The sequence below is a fragment of the Syngnathoides biaculeatus genome, chromosome 6, assembly GCF_019802595.1.
Source record: "Syngnathoides biaculeatus isolate LvHL_M chromosome 6, ASM1980259v1, whole genome shotgun sequence".
NCBI classification, from domain to species: Eukaryota; Metazoa; Chordata; class Actinopteri; order Syngnathiformes; family Syngnathidae; genus Syngnathoides; species Syngnathoides biaculeatus.
The window spans coordinates 8,119,449-8,137,464 of record NC_084645.1 but is presented as its reverse complement, the minus strand read 5'-3'; the positions used below and the strand labels follow the sequence as shown (position 1 = coordinate 8,137,464).

The window sequence follows — 18,016 nt, the reverse complement described above, 5'->3', positions numbered from 1 at the left end:
GCATTAGTGTCTCTGTTTCTGGTTGAGGTTGAATGTCACTTTCCCTGGGTGGGTACTGCAGCTGGGTGTCCATGGTTTCTGGAAGTGCTCTGTTGACGAGTTCTAGTGTCCTCTGCCTGAAGGGGAGCAGTCTCTCTCACTGTTCCCTGGCGGACTCCTCCCTGGTCAGCTCCCCCCATGACGTCTTCTCCATCTGGGGCGTTTTCAGTTGATCGAGCATGTTGTCAAGGTGAAGGATTTGAGACATGCCTTCATCTTCCATGCCTGTCAACCTCCCACTCTGTAGGAAATCAATGATTAAATCAAACAGTTCTGGTTCGCTCAGCCTCAGGGCCACAAGGCTCTCAGCATCTTTTCCTGATTCATCTTTAGTCAAACTGGCAACAGCCTGGAGCTTGTTCATGCTCAATGCAAGGAGTCTCTTTTGGATCTTGAAGACCAGCATTCTTCGTGGAGTTGTGGTAGCCATCTTGAGCCCCTTTAGTCCTTATTCTCTGGATGACGGATAGCACTGCAGCTTTGAGCACAGGTTCTCTCTACAGCAATTTCCATTTTCTCCGCTAGATGGCAGTGGTGGATCCCGGACGAGCCCCCAATTGTTACCAGCCTCAGACCTAGGTGAATCTGAGTCGGCACAAGCGACACACAGACTGTAGACACTGTGGATCTGTGAACGATGAGGAACGGACACGTTAACTGGTGTGCCTTGCTCTTCTCGCAGTGTTTTATTAACTGCGCATGCGTGGGCAGAGGCTACAGTTTTCTCACGCTTCAATTCAGAAGGGGCGCAGCAGTGCCATCTATTGACTACTTTGGACAAATAACTAAAATCACAATGAAAAGTGTCAGTCACTGTCAGTAAATAGTTCTCACAATCTTGAAAAAATGTGAGGTGTCTGTTTATTATAAACTTAACTAGAGGTGTTTTCTGAACCCTCTACACCAACATGCTACCTCTCAATGTACAATTGCGAGAAATTTAGGGGTCACACCATCTACGGTCCATAATATCAAAAGGTTTAGAGAATCTGGAGGAAACCCTGCATGCAATCGGCAAGACCGAAAACCAACATTGAATGCCCATGACTTTAGATTACTCAGGCGGCACTGCATCAAAAACTGACATCAGTGTAAAGGATATCACCACATGGGCTCAGGAACACTTCAGAAAACCAATGTCAGTAAATGCAGCTCATTGCGACATCTGTAAGTGCAACTTTAATCTCTACTATACAAAAGCCATTTATCAAGAAAATCCAGAGACACCACTGGCTTTTCTGGGTTCACACTCATCTAAGGTGGACTCATGCAAAGTGGAAAGGTGTTCTGTGGTCCGACGAGTCCACATTTCAAATTGTTTTTGGAAATGTGGATGTTGTGTCCTCTGGGCCAAAGAGGAGAAGAACCATCTGGACAGTTATGGACACAAAATTCAAGAGCCAGCATCTGTGATTGTGTGAGGCTGTGTTAGTGCCAATGGAAAGGGGAACGTATACATCTGTGAAGGCACCACGAATGCTGAAATGTACGTACAGGTTTTGGAGAAACATATGCTGTCATCCAAGCAACATCTTCTTCATGACTCGTCGTGGCGGTGGGCCACGATGGCTTATCTCCGCCGCTCGGAGGTGGATCAGACAGGGAGGCAGTTTAGCCGCAGCGGCGTCGTTGCTCGCGGGCGGGTTTTTTTTTTTTTATCACCGCCACGCGGAGGTGGATCAGGCAAGGAGGTGGTTTGGCCGTGATCTGGATATCATCTAAATATGACTTGAAACAGTAGGGTAATATTGCCCCGGACATTTCACTCGATTGTGAGATGTTCTCTTCTTTGAAAAGAGCTTCCGTGTCTGAAGGGCCATGTCCCATAGTAGGTGGCACAGGGTGTTTTTAATGGCGAATGTCCCAGTGTGACGTCACGGACAGAAGATGCAGCCAATATGGCGACCACTTGGATTTCGAATGAGACTTCCGCAATCCTTGGATGACACTTGACGTTGAAGGAAAAAAAAACTTCTCTCGTCTATTTACTTAATAGTTCTCACAGATGGTACTGAAAATGGAAAAATAAAAAAAAAAAACATTTAGTCAATGCTTTGCTCATGTAAAATAAATAAAAACCAGCTCATGAAAGCTGATAAACTACATTTACACTTATCGTGTTTGTTTTATTCTCATCAGACAGAATTTGGAATGTTAGAAGCTTGTGGATTTTAAGATGGCGCAGAACGCATTTGCCACAAATCAGTCTCGTAGTTGACACAGATAATGTTCAATTCTGGCTCAGTTGGATTATATAACCAAACGTATTCACTCACCCATCCAAACAATAAGAAACAGGTGTTGCAATCATTTTTTATGGCCACTTGAGTATAAAATCGAGCACCTCAGCATGCAAACTGTTTTTACAAACATTTGTGAAAGAATGGGTAGGTCAAGTGAATTCCAGTGCACAAATATGATAGGGGCGGGATGTTGGGACAGCTGGAAAGCAAAGGCCTCACTGTTCTGAGGACATGGGTTCAATCCCGGCCCTCCCTGTGTGGAGTTTGCATGTTCTCCCCATGCTTGCGTGGGTTTTTTGCCGAGTTACGAGGGTCGCAGTTGTGGGCACTCTAAATTGCCCCTAGGTGTGATTGTGAGTGCAGCTGTTTGTCTCTGTGCCCTGCTGGCAACCAGTTCAGGGTGTACCCCGCCTCATGCCCGTTGACAGCTGGAATAGGCTACAGCATTCCTGCGACCCTTGTGAGGATAAGCGGCTAAGAAAATTGATTGATGGATGAACTATGATGGGATGCCACCTGTGCAAAAAGTCCAATCATGAAAATTCCTCGCTTCTAAATATTGCACAGTCGACTGTCATGTCACGGAAGAACAAAATCTGATGGAGTGGGGTCAGCGGATACTCAAGTACATAGGTTGCCAACTTTCTGCCAAGTTCATCACTACAAACCAAACTTCAGGTATCCTGCAGTGCAATTGAAGAACAGTGCGCAGAGAGCTTCACACAATGCGTTTCAATGGCCAAAGAGCTGCGTCCAAGCCATACATCACACAGTGCAATGCAGAGCGTCAGATGCAGTGGGGTAAAGTGCGTCGCCACTGGACTGTAGAGGAGTAACGAATCACGCTTCTCCATTTGGCAATGTAATAGCCAAGTCTCGTTTTGGCGGTACTAGTCTGATTGCATTGTGCCAAGTGAAAGGTTCGTTGGAGGGGGGATTATGGTGTGGCGTTGTTTTTCAGGAGCTGAGCTTGGCCCCTTAGATCCACTGAAAGGAACTCTGCGTCATGTTAACAAGCTCTTGGACAGCTCCAGGCTCCCACCTGCATAAAAACCATCTTCCAGTATGACTACACCTGCGTACCAAATAAGTTCCATAAAGACATGAATGACAGTCTAACGTGAATTAACCGGACTGGTCTGCACAGAGTCCTGAGCTCAACCCGAGAGCACCTTTGGGATGAATAAGAACGGAGACTGAAAGCCAGGGCTTCTTGTCCAACATCACATTGTGACCTCACTCATGGGTTTCTGGAAAAGTGGGGAAAAACCCCGATAAACCTTGTGGACAATCTTCCCAGAAGCTGTTATGGCTAAAAAGAGTGGACCAACTACATCTTGAACCTTACGGATTAAGAATGGGATGTCACTTGAATTCATGTGGGAGTCAACACAGCTTGAGGGAATACTTTTGGTAATTAGTCTACAGTATTTATTATTGTGGTTGTGCCTTGCAATGATGTAGAACTTCACTGTCATACTCAAAGCTGTTTCAAATATTTCAATTCAGTACACATTAAAAAATATAAATTCTTACCACTAAAACAGGTGCTATCACTCCAAATTGTATTAGAAATAGTGTTGAGGAATAACTTTATGTAATAATATTATATACTTTAATTACAAATTGCATGTAATTGTAATCTATTATAATACTGTGAGGAATAGCTGAGAAAGGTTCCAGCACTGCTGTGACCATTGTGAGGATAAGCGTTTTGGGAAATGGATGGATGGAAGGAGTAACTTTCAAATTAAACTAGTTGCTTTTGGAAAAGTCCATCATTATAATAATTATCATTACATTATAGAGGAATAAAGTTGATGCGCCACACAATGAAGTTATGGGAAAGAGTAGTGGAGGGTAGACTCAGGTCAGAAGTCAGTATCTGCAAGCAACAGTACGGTTTCATGCCTACAAAGAGTACCACAGATGCATTATTTGCCTTGAGGATGCTAGTGGAAAAGTACAGAGAAGATCAGAAGGAGATTCATGGTGTTTTTGTGGATCTAGAGAAAGCCCATGACCGAGTACCAAGAGAGGAACTGTGGTACTGCATTCGGAAGTCTGGTGTGGCGGAGAACTATAGCAGAAAAGTGGTGAGGTGTGCCGTAGGCGTAACAGAAGAATTTAAGGTGAAGGTGGGATTGCATCAGGGATAAGCTCCGAGCCGCTTCCTGTTCGCTGTGGTAATGAATAGGCTGACAGATGAGTTTAGACTGGATTCCCCTTGGACTATGATGCTCGCAGATGAGATTGTGATATGAAGTGAAAGCAGGGAGCATGCAGAGGAACAATTAGAAAGATGGAGACATGCACTGGAAAGGAGAGGAGTGAAGATTAGCTGAAGTAAAACAGAATATATGTGCGTGAATGAGAAAGGTGGAGGGGAAAGAGTAAGGCTCCAGGGAGAAGTGATAACGAGGGTGGATGACTTCAAATACTTGGGGTCAACAATACGGAGCAATGGTGAGTGTGGTAAGGAAGTGAAAAAATGGGTCCAAGCAGGTTGGAACAGCTGCCGGAAGGTGTCCGGTATGATATGTGACAGATGAGTCTATGTGAGGATGAAAGGCAAAGTTCATAAAACAGTGGTGAGGCCGGCCAACATGTATGGATTACATACGGTGGCACTGACGAAACAACAGGAAGCAGAACTGGAGGTGGCAGAAATGGAAAAAGATGACACGCTGTGTCTAATGGGACAAGCCGAAAGGGAAAGCAGAAGAAGAAGAAGTAGAGAGTTCCCGTTACATTTTAAAAATAGCTTGAAAACTCAGATTTTTATTTTCCTATCACTTCCTCCTCCTAAAGTCGATGCTTGTGATTGGCTCTCTCTAGTCTTGGGTCATTCTGCTGTAGCCTCAAACATTACATATTTTTAGCTTTTTTTTTGTTTAAAAGCTGAATACATAAATGAACACTGACATTTGATCAGTGAATTTTTAATAACTGTACTGTTTATGGAATATTCACTTATCTGGGTTATGTCTAAATCATGCATTATTTGTCATTAGGTCAACATGGTATGGTGGTTTTTCCCATGCAACAAACCTTTTTTATTATGTACATTCATTGCCATCAGTTTATTTGTGTGAAGAACAAAAATGTGGTTAATTCCAAAATAATGATCCATCCATGATTTTGAGCCACTATTTTAGGGGAAATATCTCATGTTCTGTTGATGCATTCAAAATTAGGAAAAGTAATCAAAATGTAATAACATGTAAGTTGTGACACTCCCTTGATTAAATACTTGCACCACGATTGCATTCCTTGTAATTATAATCTTCCTAACGCAGTCTGTATCTTTGTAGGTTGTTTTTTTTTTGGGGGGGGGGGGTCTAATTCTTGGATTGGACCTAATTAGCTTGTGCAAGTGGTCATAATGCTGTGTCCATTTGGTGCATGTCATATAAAAATTACAAGCCCAAATTTGGAGTTGTGAATGTATTTTATTGACAAGAATAACCACCATCAGCACCAGTCTGTGCATAATTCAACATCAATATCATGCATTTTTTCCCCCGTTAAAGTAAAATTTCCGGTATTGAATAATAACTTCTATACAAACATACAGTCTTCTATGTGTAATGTTAATTATTTACAATCGATCCCTCATATGTTTAACTGAAGAGATGAAGTAAGACTTTCTGTTAGAGAAAACAACCTTCACAGCAGCCGGACATAGCATGGAAAAGATTTTTTAAAAAAGCTCAATTATTATTGATTTTTAAAAGTTTGGAATTCATCAGTTCTGTAACTTTATTGTTAGGTATTTGAATTGTTCCATTTGACTCCAAAATTCCATCTTGAGTTGAAGACCTGAGGATTGCTGACTTCGTGAGCCATTTATATGTTTTCCGCATGACACGGGCATGTCAGCCATAGAATTGAATTAATACAAAGCTGCACAAATAATCATATGAAGACAACAGTGAATTCAAACATAGAACTAAAATAGTCCTAAAAAATAAATAGGCACTCTTTTTGCATAAAACACATCAATGTACATTTCCTGCTTGAATCTGATATTAAAGCAGCTTGTATTCTCAGTGATAGGAGATGATAAAGTTCATGTTCTGATGGGTTGGGGGGTGGTGGTGGTGGTGGTGGGTTTCATCACTGTAGATAAGGCAGCACTACATATTGGTCAGTTCCGATCTGGTCAGTGTGAAGGCCCGATGATTTCCATCCACTGAAATGCTCAAAAAGATCGGTTTATATATTCAGTTGAGGTAAATGTTGTCATATTTACTTCAATCAGTGCCACACTGATGTGATCAGATTTCAGCAGGAAACGACAAACTAAGATCATGTGAGTTGAAGGTAATAATAAGACAACAGGCTGGAGAGTTTATGTTTACATTAGATTGCACAGAACACCTCGGCCTTGTTACTCCACGGAGTTGAAAGAAAATAACACGTCTTGTAGGGCTTGTACAGATTACTTGATTTGTTGACTTAACTACTCCACAAATGACGTTTGAGGCATGACGTCGACTATTTGCTCATGGCATTTTTGGCTTGAGAAGGAGGCGGAGCTGCTTTGAGTTGAGCATGCTGAATTCAAAAATTAGTTGTTTTAAATTATTATTTTTTTAATATGCTTTGCTCAGTAAGAACTGGTAAAAGGGGGATAAACAGGCTCACACAGGATTTTGAATGATTTTCTTTCCCACTATTAAGTTGGAAAAAGAGCGGGAAATGATTCCATATCAAACAAAGAGCTCCGCCATTATTTGCAAACCCCCAAAGTCCCACCAGGCAGAACCTGCTGCTGTAGTGGGCCTACAATAAGGACAGAATTCCCCGTTTGGCTAAGTGGCGCAAAATGTATCTGGCCATGAGAGAGGGACTCTCTCTCTTTCTTTCTTTGCCTGAAGGCACCACCTGACAACGGTGCCCCTTCGCCCAGCCCACCTCAGTGTTTTTGTGTTGTAACAAACGTCTTTAGCATAAATTTAGTGTTTTGAGTTGTGCGGTGGCGTGGAAAGGCATGATTATGCCTGCAAATGTGCCATCAGCATCCTCCACAGTTGTTGATTGACTCTCAGGATGAATATGTTAAATTAGCCCTGACTCCCCACCCCGGGTAGTACGAATGACTAAAAATGCCCTCGCAATCGTAAACACCGCCCCCAAATTTACTATGCCCCCCACTTTTAAAGCCACCCCTGCACGCCGCAGAAGCCATCCATTGTTGGGGAATATACATTGCAAAGTATTCCCTACTCCTGTTATTTTTGTTTTAAAATTACAGAACTGCACTGAAAAAAATATCAAGGATGTCACCAACCACTAGTCCACGACAACCTGACTTTCATCACATTAGTCAGTAATATTACTTTTGTGGTTGTTTGGGGGGGAAGAACAATTAAGTCTTCTGGAAACAGATGGACAACAGTAGATTGTCTTGAGCTTATAAGATAAAAAGTTACACTTTTCCATACAAGCGTGTGCAAAGAAACAAGCAGGGCCATTAATTTATGATACACTACTTTAAAGCGCTAAATGGTGGATGGGGGTTGTTGATAACAAGCCCTTGTTTGCTGTGCTGAGTTCACGAAGAAGTCAATTTAATGACAGGAGAGGCACAAGGATTTGAGGAACTTTTACCTTTGACCTGCCTTTACTTTGCTGAGGATAGAAATGCAATTTGACCACTTTCTGAGCAAAGATCAATTGGGATTATGTTCTTACGAGAATCTATTACCGAAAAGCAAACACATTTTTGGTCAAAAGCAAAAAAATATTATGTGAGAAAAATAGAATATGTTTTGTTCAACTGCATGACAAGGACATACAAGTGTTAATATGTATACAAATGGGCAAGTATAAGGTGGCTCATAGAGCTTTAATTGTGACTGTTAGTCATACTTATTTATACATGATTAAAGAGTCAAATCTGTCTGGCTGACTGAAGGAACGCATAGACCTAAAGTTGATGAATCTCGCTCTAATTTCTCGTCGCTAAATTGTCTCTATTGATCGTCTAAACATGATTTTGTTGTCTTTTTGACCTTATAGTTGTTTGGAGTGTGTTCGTGGTTCTGGGCAGATAAGTTGTATGTTACAGTTACAGATACTTCGCATTTGGCAGAACTTTCCCCTCTGAACGCAGCTACAGGTGAGAGTGGTCGTCTGTATGTGGATGCAGACAAGAAAGCAAATCAAACATGCAAGCAGTCTCAAATACCGTAGGTGGTAGCGGTGGTCCAATTTGTGGCATAACCCCCCACTGCCCCCTCGCGAAGACTGCTTCAAAGGCAACTGGACTCCTTCTTTGTGGTTGAAGACGCTTCCCCTGTTTTCCTAAAGGCTTCTTCTGTTCACACTCTGTCTCGCAGTCCCTAAATTGAAAATATCTTTAGACACACTTGTAAACTGATGACAGACAAGTGGTGACACAGTTTTTAGCATGTAATCTTCTTTTCCTTTCGGCTTGCCCCGTTAGGGGTCGCCACAGCGTGTCATCTTTTTCCATCTTAGCCTCCTCCTGCATCTTCCTCTCTAACCCCAACTGCCCTCATGTCTTCCCTCACCACATCCATAAACCTTCTCTTTGGTCTTCCTCTCGCTCTTTTGCCTGGCAGCTCCATCCTCAGCACCCTACCACCAATATACTCACTCTTTCGCATCTGAACATGTCCAAACCATCGAAGTCTGCTCTCTCGAATCTTGTCTCCAAAACATCCAACTTTGGCTGTCCCTCTAATGAGCTCATTTCTAATCCTATCCAACCTGCTCACTCCGAGCAAGAACCTAAACATCTTCATTTCTGCTACCTCTAGTTCTGCTTCCTGTTGTTTCTTCAGTGTCACAGTCTGTAATCCGTACATCATGGCCGGCCTCACCACTGTTTTGTAAACTTTGCCCTTCGTCCTAGCAGAGACTCTTCTGTCACATAACACACCAGTCACCTTCCACCAGCTGTTCCAACCTGCTTGGACCCGCTTCTTCACTTCCTGACCACACTCTCCATTGCTCTGTATTGTTGACCCCAAGTATTTGAAGTCGTCCACCCTCGCCATCTCTTCTCCCTGTAGCCTCACTCTTCCCCCTCCACTTTTCTCATTCACGCACATATATTCTGTTTTACTTCGGCTAATCTTGATTCCTCTCCTTTCCAGTGCATGTCTCCATCTTTCTAATTATTCCTGTGCATGATCCCTGCTTTCACTGCATATCACAATATCATCTGCGAACATCATAGTCCAAAGGGATTCCAGTCTAACCTCATCCATCAGCCTATCCATTACCACTGCAAACAGGAAGGGGCTCAGAGCTGATCCCTGATGCAGTCCCACCTCCACCTTACATTCCTCTGTCACACCTAAGCCACACCTCACCATTGTTCTGCTGCCATCATACATGTCCTGTACTATTTGAACATACTTCTCTGCCACACCAGACTTACGTATGCAGTACCACAGTTCCTCCCTTGGTACTCTGTCATGGGCTTTCTCTAGATCCACAAAGACACAATGTAGCTCCTTCTGACCTTCTCTGTACTTTTCCACTAGCGTCCTTAAGGCAAATAATGCTTCTGTGATAGTCTTTCTAGGCATGAAACCATACTGTTGATGGCAAAATTAAAAGTCCCTGTGAAGTGAAAATGACCATGTTCTAAATTTGACCCAATGGTGAAGTGTTAATAACCCTGCTAAATTTCAATGATTAAAAAATGTCAGGCGTATAAAATGAGGCTTTAAATTGTGCAAAATCAAGTGCTTCACTTTACTCTCAAACATCATGGGTGTGTCTGCCCAATGCAGTGTAATTATGCCCCGTTCAACTGTCAGTCAAATACCACCACTATGCCCTGGAAAAATAGTGGCTATTTCACTTAATATATTTCTTATGCCCCCACAAACTACAGTAAATGTACGAGCTGTGAAAATATCCATAAAAAAAACCTCCGGCAACTGGAATATATCCCTTCAGGCTGTTGCAGGGCTTCTCCGAGCCACGACAACAACTGGGTCTAAAGTGGATATGTTAGCCCAAACCCCCGATCCACATGTTGGGGAAGGAGCCACTTATGCTGAGGGCCAAGTGCATCACCGGCCCCTCTTTTAGCCACATCCAAGAAATTCATGAAAAAGAGATGGAGAATAAAAGTTGAATCCTATATTTCCACAAGTAAGTACTATATAGTCCTCTGTCTTTGCACATTTTTAGCACTTATCAAACATGTGTAATGTGTTTAAAAATGAATCTTTGAATTAGTTTTAGAGGCTCTTTTATCTAAAACATGTATCTGGTTGTGCTACAGTAGATGATTGAGAAGCTACAAAAATAGATGTGCAATGTAATCAGTAGTATTTAGGACATACTGTGACGTGTTATTCAATGAAGATATCTTCAGTGGGACAAGAGTAGCCAATGTGTTCCTTGTAATATTGTTGGAAGGCCTTCCTGTGAAATATGAGGGAATACAGTTCAGAAATGTGACAATGACAGATTTAAAGAAAAGTCTGATCCCGTGCCTAAAATTTACAAGCATATACACACAACTGACAAAAAAAACCCAATAGTTACTATTTTTATAAATCATGATATGCTTGTCAATAGTATGTTACAGTCAGTGTTGCATTCACTGTTATTTTGGATTAGCATGGTTTAAAAAAAAGGAGTGCATTGCAATACATTAGACTTCATTTGCTTTCTTAGTTATATAAGCATCTTACCTTTATTTACTCTTTAAAAAAAAAATAGACTGCTGTATTGTACTCCGAAAATGGTCAGTACTTTGTGAGAGCTAATGTAAATGTGAAAGTGGATAATGCATTTTGTGCAAGACAGAGCCTACCCTACTGACTTGGCCAGAGGATGCAAAGTTGTATCTGCCATCATCACATGACAGGCAAAGCGCTGTTGGTCAGGATGTTTGGTGATGAAACCGAAGTACCTGCGGTGTGATAATCACAGTCACTACCGTTGAACACTGAGGAGACAACATTAAAATCGATGACTTCTGTCACATACAAGTAACTCCTTAGTTTCCTTACTTGCTATGTTTTGGATGGCAGCCACAGAACGAGATGTTCTTCAATTGGAAGAAATGGAAACACTGGTCTCCCTTAAAGAGAGAGCAGGAAAAGTATGTAAAAAACAAAAAAAACAGGATGCAAGTGAATGCACTTCGGCCCTTCGATTGAAACTCCTATCAAAGTAGTGGTGCACTTGGTAATTTCTGTGCCCTACTGCAGATGCATCTTACACCTGGCAACCTTTCCGTTGTGATTTGGGTGCAAATGGCTCCAAAACCAATATTAATTCATCCAGACCAATGTTAGCAATACAAATATTAATTCAATCAATCAATCAATTCAATGTGTTTCCTTAAAAACCTGACCTGTAAACACTTAATCCTTTGTCAAGGGTAATCTTTGATGTAAGCGATTTAATGACCAATCAGTGCTGCTGCATACAATTTAATGGCATGTACAGTAGAGTAGTGATTAACAATTGAAAGAACAGTGACTGAAAAGCTGGCCAATGACGGAACATTTGGTGTGCAATTTCATTGTGTCGGACAGGGCATCTATTTTTCTGACAGTACAATTTCTGATGGCAATGCACCCGCAACACACTTTTGTACCCCAAGGCTCAGGAATTATAGATATATCGTTCCAGCATATTTGTCAACGTGATGAAATCAGATCTGTCAGCCCTCATACTCCTGGGCGAACGGTGGGCTTGAGACCAACAATCGGTGAACATGAGCGGGTAGTTGTAGTCCTACACGTACCCTGTGTGCAGACTGACACTGGTCCTGGACGCTGATCTTCACACCCTTCACACTGACTTCGAGCACACAGGTCGAGGGAGGCTGCCCTGCTAATCGCCTGTTATATGCAACCTGTTGCGACACAAGTTCTGAGGTCAGTCAGTGAACTTATCTGAGGAGGAGTACTAGTGATGTTGCAAAAACACAACCTACTAAAATTTTCCCTTTACAAATAAAAGGATTCATCCACGCTGAAACATTTATTCCCACTAATTTGTAAAGTGCACGGCTACGATATAGGAGTTTAAGTGTTTGAGTTTCAAACAGATCCACAATTTCTTCGATTCATGGGAACAAAATTCATTCAAAGATCAAATATAGAAAATGATCAGATCATTCACTAAAGTACCGTATGGGAGAGAAATACAGTATAAGTCTCATTAAACGTACTACTGCTAAATGTACCGGTACTATGTGGAGCCAATGCTCTCTTTTTAGTGACAACAAGAATTACGCAGTTGTGTGTTCCAGGATTTAGGCATATGTCCAGTCTCCTTTCACCCAATCTCAGCAGAGACAAACTCCAGCTTCCATGTTCCTGCAGAGGATAACCAGTAAAGAAAATTGATCGATGGGTAGGATTTAGATATAACTATTGAGAATAGTATGCTACAATCCCCCAATATCCATTCCGCACAGCCTATTCTAATTACTTGTTGAAATGATCAACATGTGGGTTTTCTCTGGGCATCCTGGTTTCCTCCCACATCCCCTCAAAAAAGATGCAACATTAATTAGGCTCGAAATTGCCCCTAGGTGTGATTGTGAGTGCGACTGTTGTCTGTCTCCATGTGCCCTGCAATTGGCTGGCAAAGAGTTCAGGGTGTATCCTGCATCTTGCCCGATGGCAATTGGGAGAGGCTAAAGTACTCCCGCGACCCTCTTGAGGATAAGCGGCTCAGAAAATGGATGGATGGAAGGTTCACTATGCCTCCTGTATGGAGAAACTCGTCGCTTGCATTGCTGTGTTGTGATTTTTCCCAGTTCGTTCACAAAAGAAGTCTTCAAGTCTTGAAGGTTCTGTGGGCTTCTTTTATGGACCTTGAGTATCAGTTCTTTCCACAGATTTTCTATTGGATTCAAGTCTGGTGATTAACTGGGCAATTCGAGCAGCTTTATATTTTTCTCAAGACCAATAGGGAGTTTCCTTGGCAGTATATTTTGTCTCATTTTCCCACTGATATGCCCACAATGGTTTTAATTTCATTATCCATATGAGAGCAGATTTTTTCAGGAAAATCTCAAAAGATTTCCTTCAAGAATGTGAAATTTACCAGTACCATTTTCCCACCTCAAAACTTCAATGTTGGGACGGTGTCTTTGGGTAATGTGTAGTGCCACTTCTCCTCACAATGTAGTGAGGACTATGGCAACCCAACAGTTAAAGTTTAGTCTCATCTGACCAGAATATATGACCGATATCATTCTATGATTGTTCTTAGACAATGGAGACAATGGCTAATAGTAATAGTTATAACAACAAAACGCCTGTGCACCCACTCTCTCTTTTTTCAACAAAATGCAGATGTCAGGAATGTGGAAGCGTTGGCAGAGATGCTGGGAGCGTGCACTTGTTCCTCTGGAGCCAAATCGCCACAAGACAATGGAAAATTAATTATGTGATGCGGACAAAACCCCAAGTGTCTAGTGCTGCACAATGTCCTTTTTCAGGATTTGCGTACAAGTACTGCTGTCCAAATATACCTTAAATTTGCAGCAGACGACCCAAATTGTCTGCTCCTTGCATGCTGAATTAAAACAATTTTCCCAATGAAGAGCCTACACATATCACTGTCAGTGATCATTGAACACAACCAGAAGAACATGTCAAACCTCATGGAAATTTCTGTGTAGATCAAAAAATGTCATGAAAGGGTGAGGATTTCTTTTTTTACATGACACCTATCTTAAATAATAAGTATGAAAACAATCACTGTTTTGACTGCCTTTTTAACAGGTTAAAGACGAATTTGTCAATACAAATCAACAATTATGTGCATAGTGCCTTTCATGCTGCTGCTCCTAATTTTAAATAGAGTATTCATACATGCTTGAAATTCTACTTTAGTCTCAACATTCACAACACTAACACAGTTTGTGGCAATATATTTGTGTTGGCTTACCTTGCGCATGGCAGCACACAGCACATCACTGCCTTTGTGTATGGGGACTTGAACGGAACCTAAGAATCGCACCAAGAACTGTTCCATCAAACCATCCTTTTGTCCTGAGCAAGCGACAGATGAAAAAAGACAATCATATTCTGTCATTCAATCGATGAAGGCAGATAAAATTGTTAAGGTGGTGCTCAACACAAGGATGAGTTGAATAAACTCAATTCATTTTAGTCAGTTGAGGAGAACAACAATGATCAAGCGTGAGTTGTCATCACCCAGCCATTTGTGACCCCTTGCCATGGACCACTAACAAGATATCTCCTACCAGTCTGGTATTAAGTCTTTTTGTCCCTCTAATGGACATGTTTGGAAATGTAGAAGTGAGTCAAAAAAAACACAGTATAATTTAAAATTACATTTCATGTGTGGCATTCTGCATCACTCTATTTACGTACACATATAATGCAAATTTTAATTAGGGGGAAAAAAACTGTGGCAAGAATCTCTGAGACCTATTAACTATGTACTTTATTTTCCCAATACAGTGATTTCTAAGCAATGTGCTGGAGGAGATCCCTATGCCGTGAAAGATCATTAGGGCTGCCAGGGCAAATGATCGAATTTCACTTTATTGGTCCAAAAATTATTAATTATTTACATCAAATAATGTATCTTTTTCAGATTTCTTTTCCTGTGACGGGTACAGTATTATTAGTAGAACAATTAATTAATTTTCCACTAGATAGCTGAAGGTTCAAGTCATTGAACTAGGCATTGAGCATTCCATTTATAAAACAGAATAATAGCGTTGTCTTCAACTAAACAGTTTAATTCAATTTCACAAAGAGTATGAACAATTCTGAGTATACTGAGTAGAGGTCATCTTTCTTTGAGTACTATCTCCAACCTTTTAATTAAGATTGAGTGAGGTGCTCTGAGATTTATCCATCCATCCATTTTCTTAGCCACTTATGCTCACAAGGGTCGCTGGAATGCTGGCGCCTATCCCAGCTATCTTCGGGCAGAAGGCGGGGTACACCCTGACCTGGTTGCCAGACAATTGCAGGGCACATACAGCCAGACAATAGTGACACTCACTGTGACACCTACGGGCAATTTAGAGTGTCCAATCAATGTGGCGTGTTTTTGGGATGTGGGAGGAAACCTGAGTGCCCAGAGAAAACCCACGCAGGCATGGGGAGAGCATGCAAACTCCACACAGGAGGGGCCGGGATTTGAACCCCAGTCCTCAGAACTGTGAGGCCAACGCTTCACAGCTATTCCATCGTGCTGCCACACTAAGATTTATTTAATCGAAAATATATCCTGTGGCCCTGTAAAGGCTGTTCCAAATTAGGCCTGCAAATTTTTACACTGTGGGAGGAAGAACACAAACAGCATAGAGAGAACATAAATTCCCCACAGAACTTTGACTTTTTGAACAAACCAGTTGTTTGCTTTGAGGCTGCAGTACAAACCGGTGGGGACATTACTGCAGATTGCAGCAATGTCATCCTTTTTTCATGTCAGCACTGGCATCTTTATTGTATTTTTCACCTTTGTTTGTATTTTTGGTTAGTCTGACAGCATAGAAAGCAGGGAAGATTCCAGTAGCTCCAGTCCGCATGTTGTAACCCTGACACCACAGATCTTCGGACTGGTTGAGAATTAAAACAGGGTCATCTGTCTCCAGGTACAGCTCATCAGAATGACGGGGAACAAACCTATTCACAAATAAAGGCCAATGCATTTCAGTCCAATGTCTTCATTGACACAAGTCAGCAATTACAACAGCTACATTTAAATGTGTTAACCTGTATACAGCTCTGTGGCTTTGTTGTTGCTCCACTCCATCCATGACACATGAAAACACACCAAAGGAGCCAGCGCCTGAAAAATTTGGAGCTGTATCATACCCATGCTCACTCTTTCTCCCCATTTAACTTTTTATAAAAAAACCAAATGGGGTCTTGATAAGGCACACAGAGCCACCATTCTGCATTGTCATATTTGAAATGGTGTTTTTGCCATAGATCATGTTGTATTTGGTCCTACATGGCCTCCTGACAGGGCTGATGAAAAGACTGGCCCTCGCCATCGTTTAAGTTGCCCGTCCCTAATTCAAACAGGTCACTCCGTGACTTTGTTTTTTTTACACTTAATGTGTAAAGTAACCTTTCTTAATGGACCTAATACCCAAATTGCGTGGCTGGTTACTATATTGTATTTACTGATAAAAAAATAGCACAATACAAGCCTGAACAAACCAGTGGAACTGTAGTCATGGTCAGAAGAGAACAGGTTGAGGAACTTCTTGCTTCTGGGAACGCTTCCTCTCCCTCCATGAGATTCCTCTTGGTCCAATGTTTTGGTTGACATCATTTTAGGCTGCTTGCTAACCCTCACCACGACCTCCCTCCTCCTCTTCACCTCCTCCTCCCGCCGCCGCCTCAAGTCTTCTTCTCTCATCTTTCTTTTTTCCTCCTCCCTTCTTCTCATTTCTTCTTCTTTCCTTCCCCCTTGGAGCACAAAAGATAACTTTTCAGATCTACTGAACACATTTTGTCTGTTGATTTAAAAATCCTCATAATGGGAATCTGGATGAACTGAGTTGGACTTTATGCGACATTCTCCAGGACAGTACTACTCGAAATAACTTGGTTGGTACATTTGGCTTTGACATCGCATGAAAACCACCATTTTCTCTACTGCTTGTCTTTATTTGTGTTAAAAGTGAGCTGGAACCTAGCCCAGCTGACTTCCTCCGGTGTGAATGTCTCTAACATTCACCACTACGGTGGCAATTAACTTATCACGTATGTATTTTTGGAATGTGTGAGGAAGCCATAATACTCAAAGAAAAGCATAGCGAGAACATGCAAATCCCACACAGACTTGCTAGAAAAGAGACATGAACACCAAACTTCAAAAGCGTAAGACAGTCGTGTGAACCACAAGAAAACTGAGATGGCACACAAGAAATCATTCAAACCCAACCATCCTAAACCAAAACATGAAGGTTGAATGAAAATTCCTTGATGAGCGCTCCTTCGTGAGAGTTTGAATTGAAAATGTCAAACCTTGCTTCCTTGCTTCTTCATCTTTCCTTTTCCTCTCCTCCTCATACTCAGGGTCTTCCTCTTCATTGGCTGACTGATAGACAGTCTCTGCATCACTCTCGTCATTGTGTCCACTCTTACTGTGCAAGCAGTCCTTAAAGCTGACTGGTTCCAGTTGTGCGTATTCATCAACCTCCAGAGTCTTTTTAACGAAGTCATGATTTATCCCTGCAGATGCTTTACTCTTTGGGACAGTTTGTGTGCCAACTAGAGCTCTCTGAGAGACAGATTTGGTGCTCTCATCTTCAGTCAAATGATCACCTTTTCCATGCACTGTTTTCACTTTGGACTTGGTCTTCTCTGATTTTGCATTATTTTTACGGCAGGATTCTTGACTTGGATGGGCTTCCAGGATGGAAGACGTCCAATCTCCTTCTTCTTCATGGATGTCAGGGTTTGCCAAATGGGACACAGAAAGATGCCGAGGTTCTGGTGGCAGTCCCTCAGTGTCTGAGCCGAGGGACATTCTGTTGGATGCTGCCTCACGGCAAGACTGGGAACGAACAGAGGAATTTTGACTTTTCCTGTCATGGTTTTGGCCTAAGAAATCAAACAAAAATTAGTTCAAGTATATGTGGTACTTTCTTATTGGACTTCTACACTTTTTACAGATTGTTCATAAAGAACACAATATCAAGCACAAGTGTGTCCATATGAGTACTTGCCAGAACATGGACCACGTCCCAGTGGACACTGAGTCCGAGT

General features: G+C 41.9%; 1 protein-coding gene across 2 annotated transcripts in view; it reads right to left on the bottom strand.

The window, feature by feature from the left end:
* Positions 1-5,727: 5,727 nt before the first annotated feature.
* LOC133502289 (C-Jun-amino-terminal kinase-interacting protein 1-like) overlaps positions 5,728-18,016 on the bottom strand; it is a 38,553-nt gene continuing 26,264 nt past the window's right edge. The window contains exons 4-13 of one of the 2 annotated variants that reach the window (XM_061822934.1): positions 17,273-17,851; positions 16,460-16,711; positions 16,007-16,082; positions 15,750-15,916; positions 14,199-14,302; positions 12,037-12,147; positions 11,294-11,364; positions 11,095-11,193; positions 10,619-10,700; positions 8,493-8,632 (exon numbers count right to left, since the gene is read on the bottom strand). In XM_061822934.1, coding sequence (XP_061678918.1) covers positions 10,628-10,700; positions 11,095-11,193; positions 11,294-11,364; positions 12,037-12,147; positions 14,199-14,302; positions 15,750-15,916; positions 16,007-16,082; positions 16,460-16,711; positions 17,273-17,851 — 1,532 coding nt within the window. In that variant the 3' untranslated portion in view covers positions 8,493-8,632; positions 10,619-10,627. Of the gene's footprint in view, positions 8,633-10,618; positions 10,701-11,094; positions 11,194-11,293; positions 11,365-12,036; positions 12,148-14,198; positions 14,303-15,749; positions 15,917-16,006; positions 16,083-16,459; positions 16,712-17,272; positions 17,852-18,016 lie in introns of both variants that reach the window. The other variant, XM_061822933.1, reaches the window with a different exon arrangement.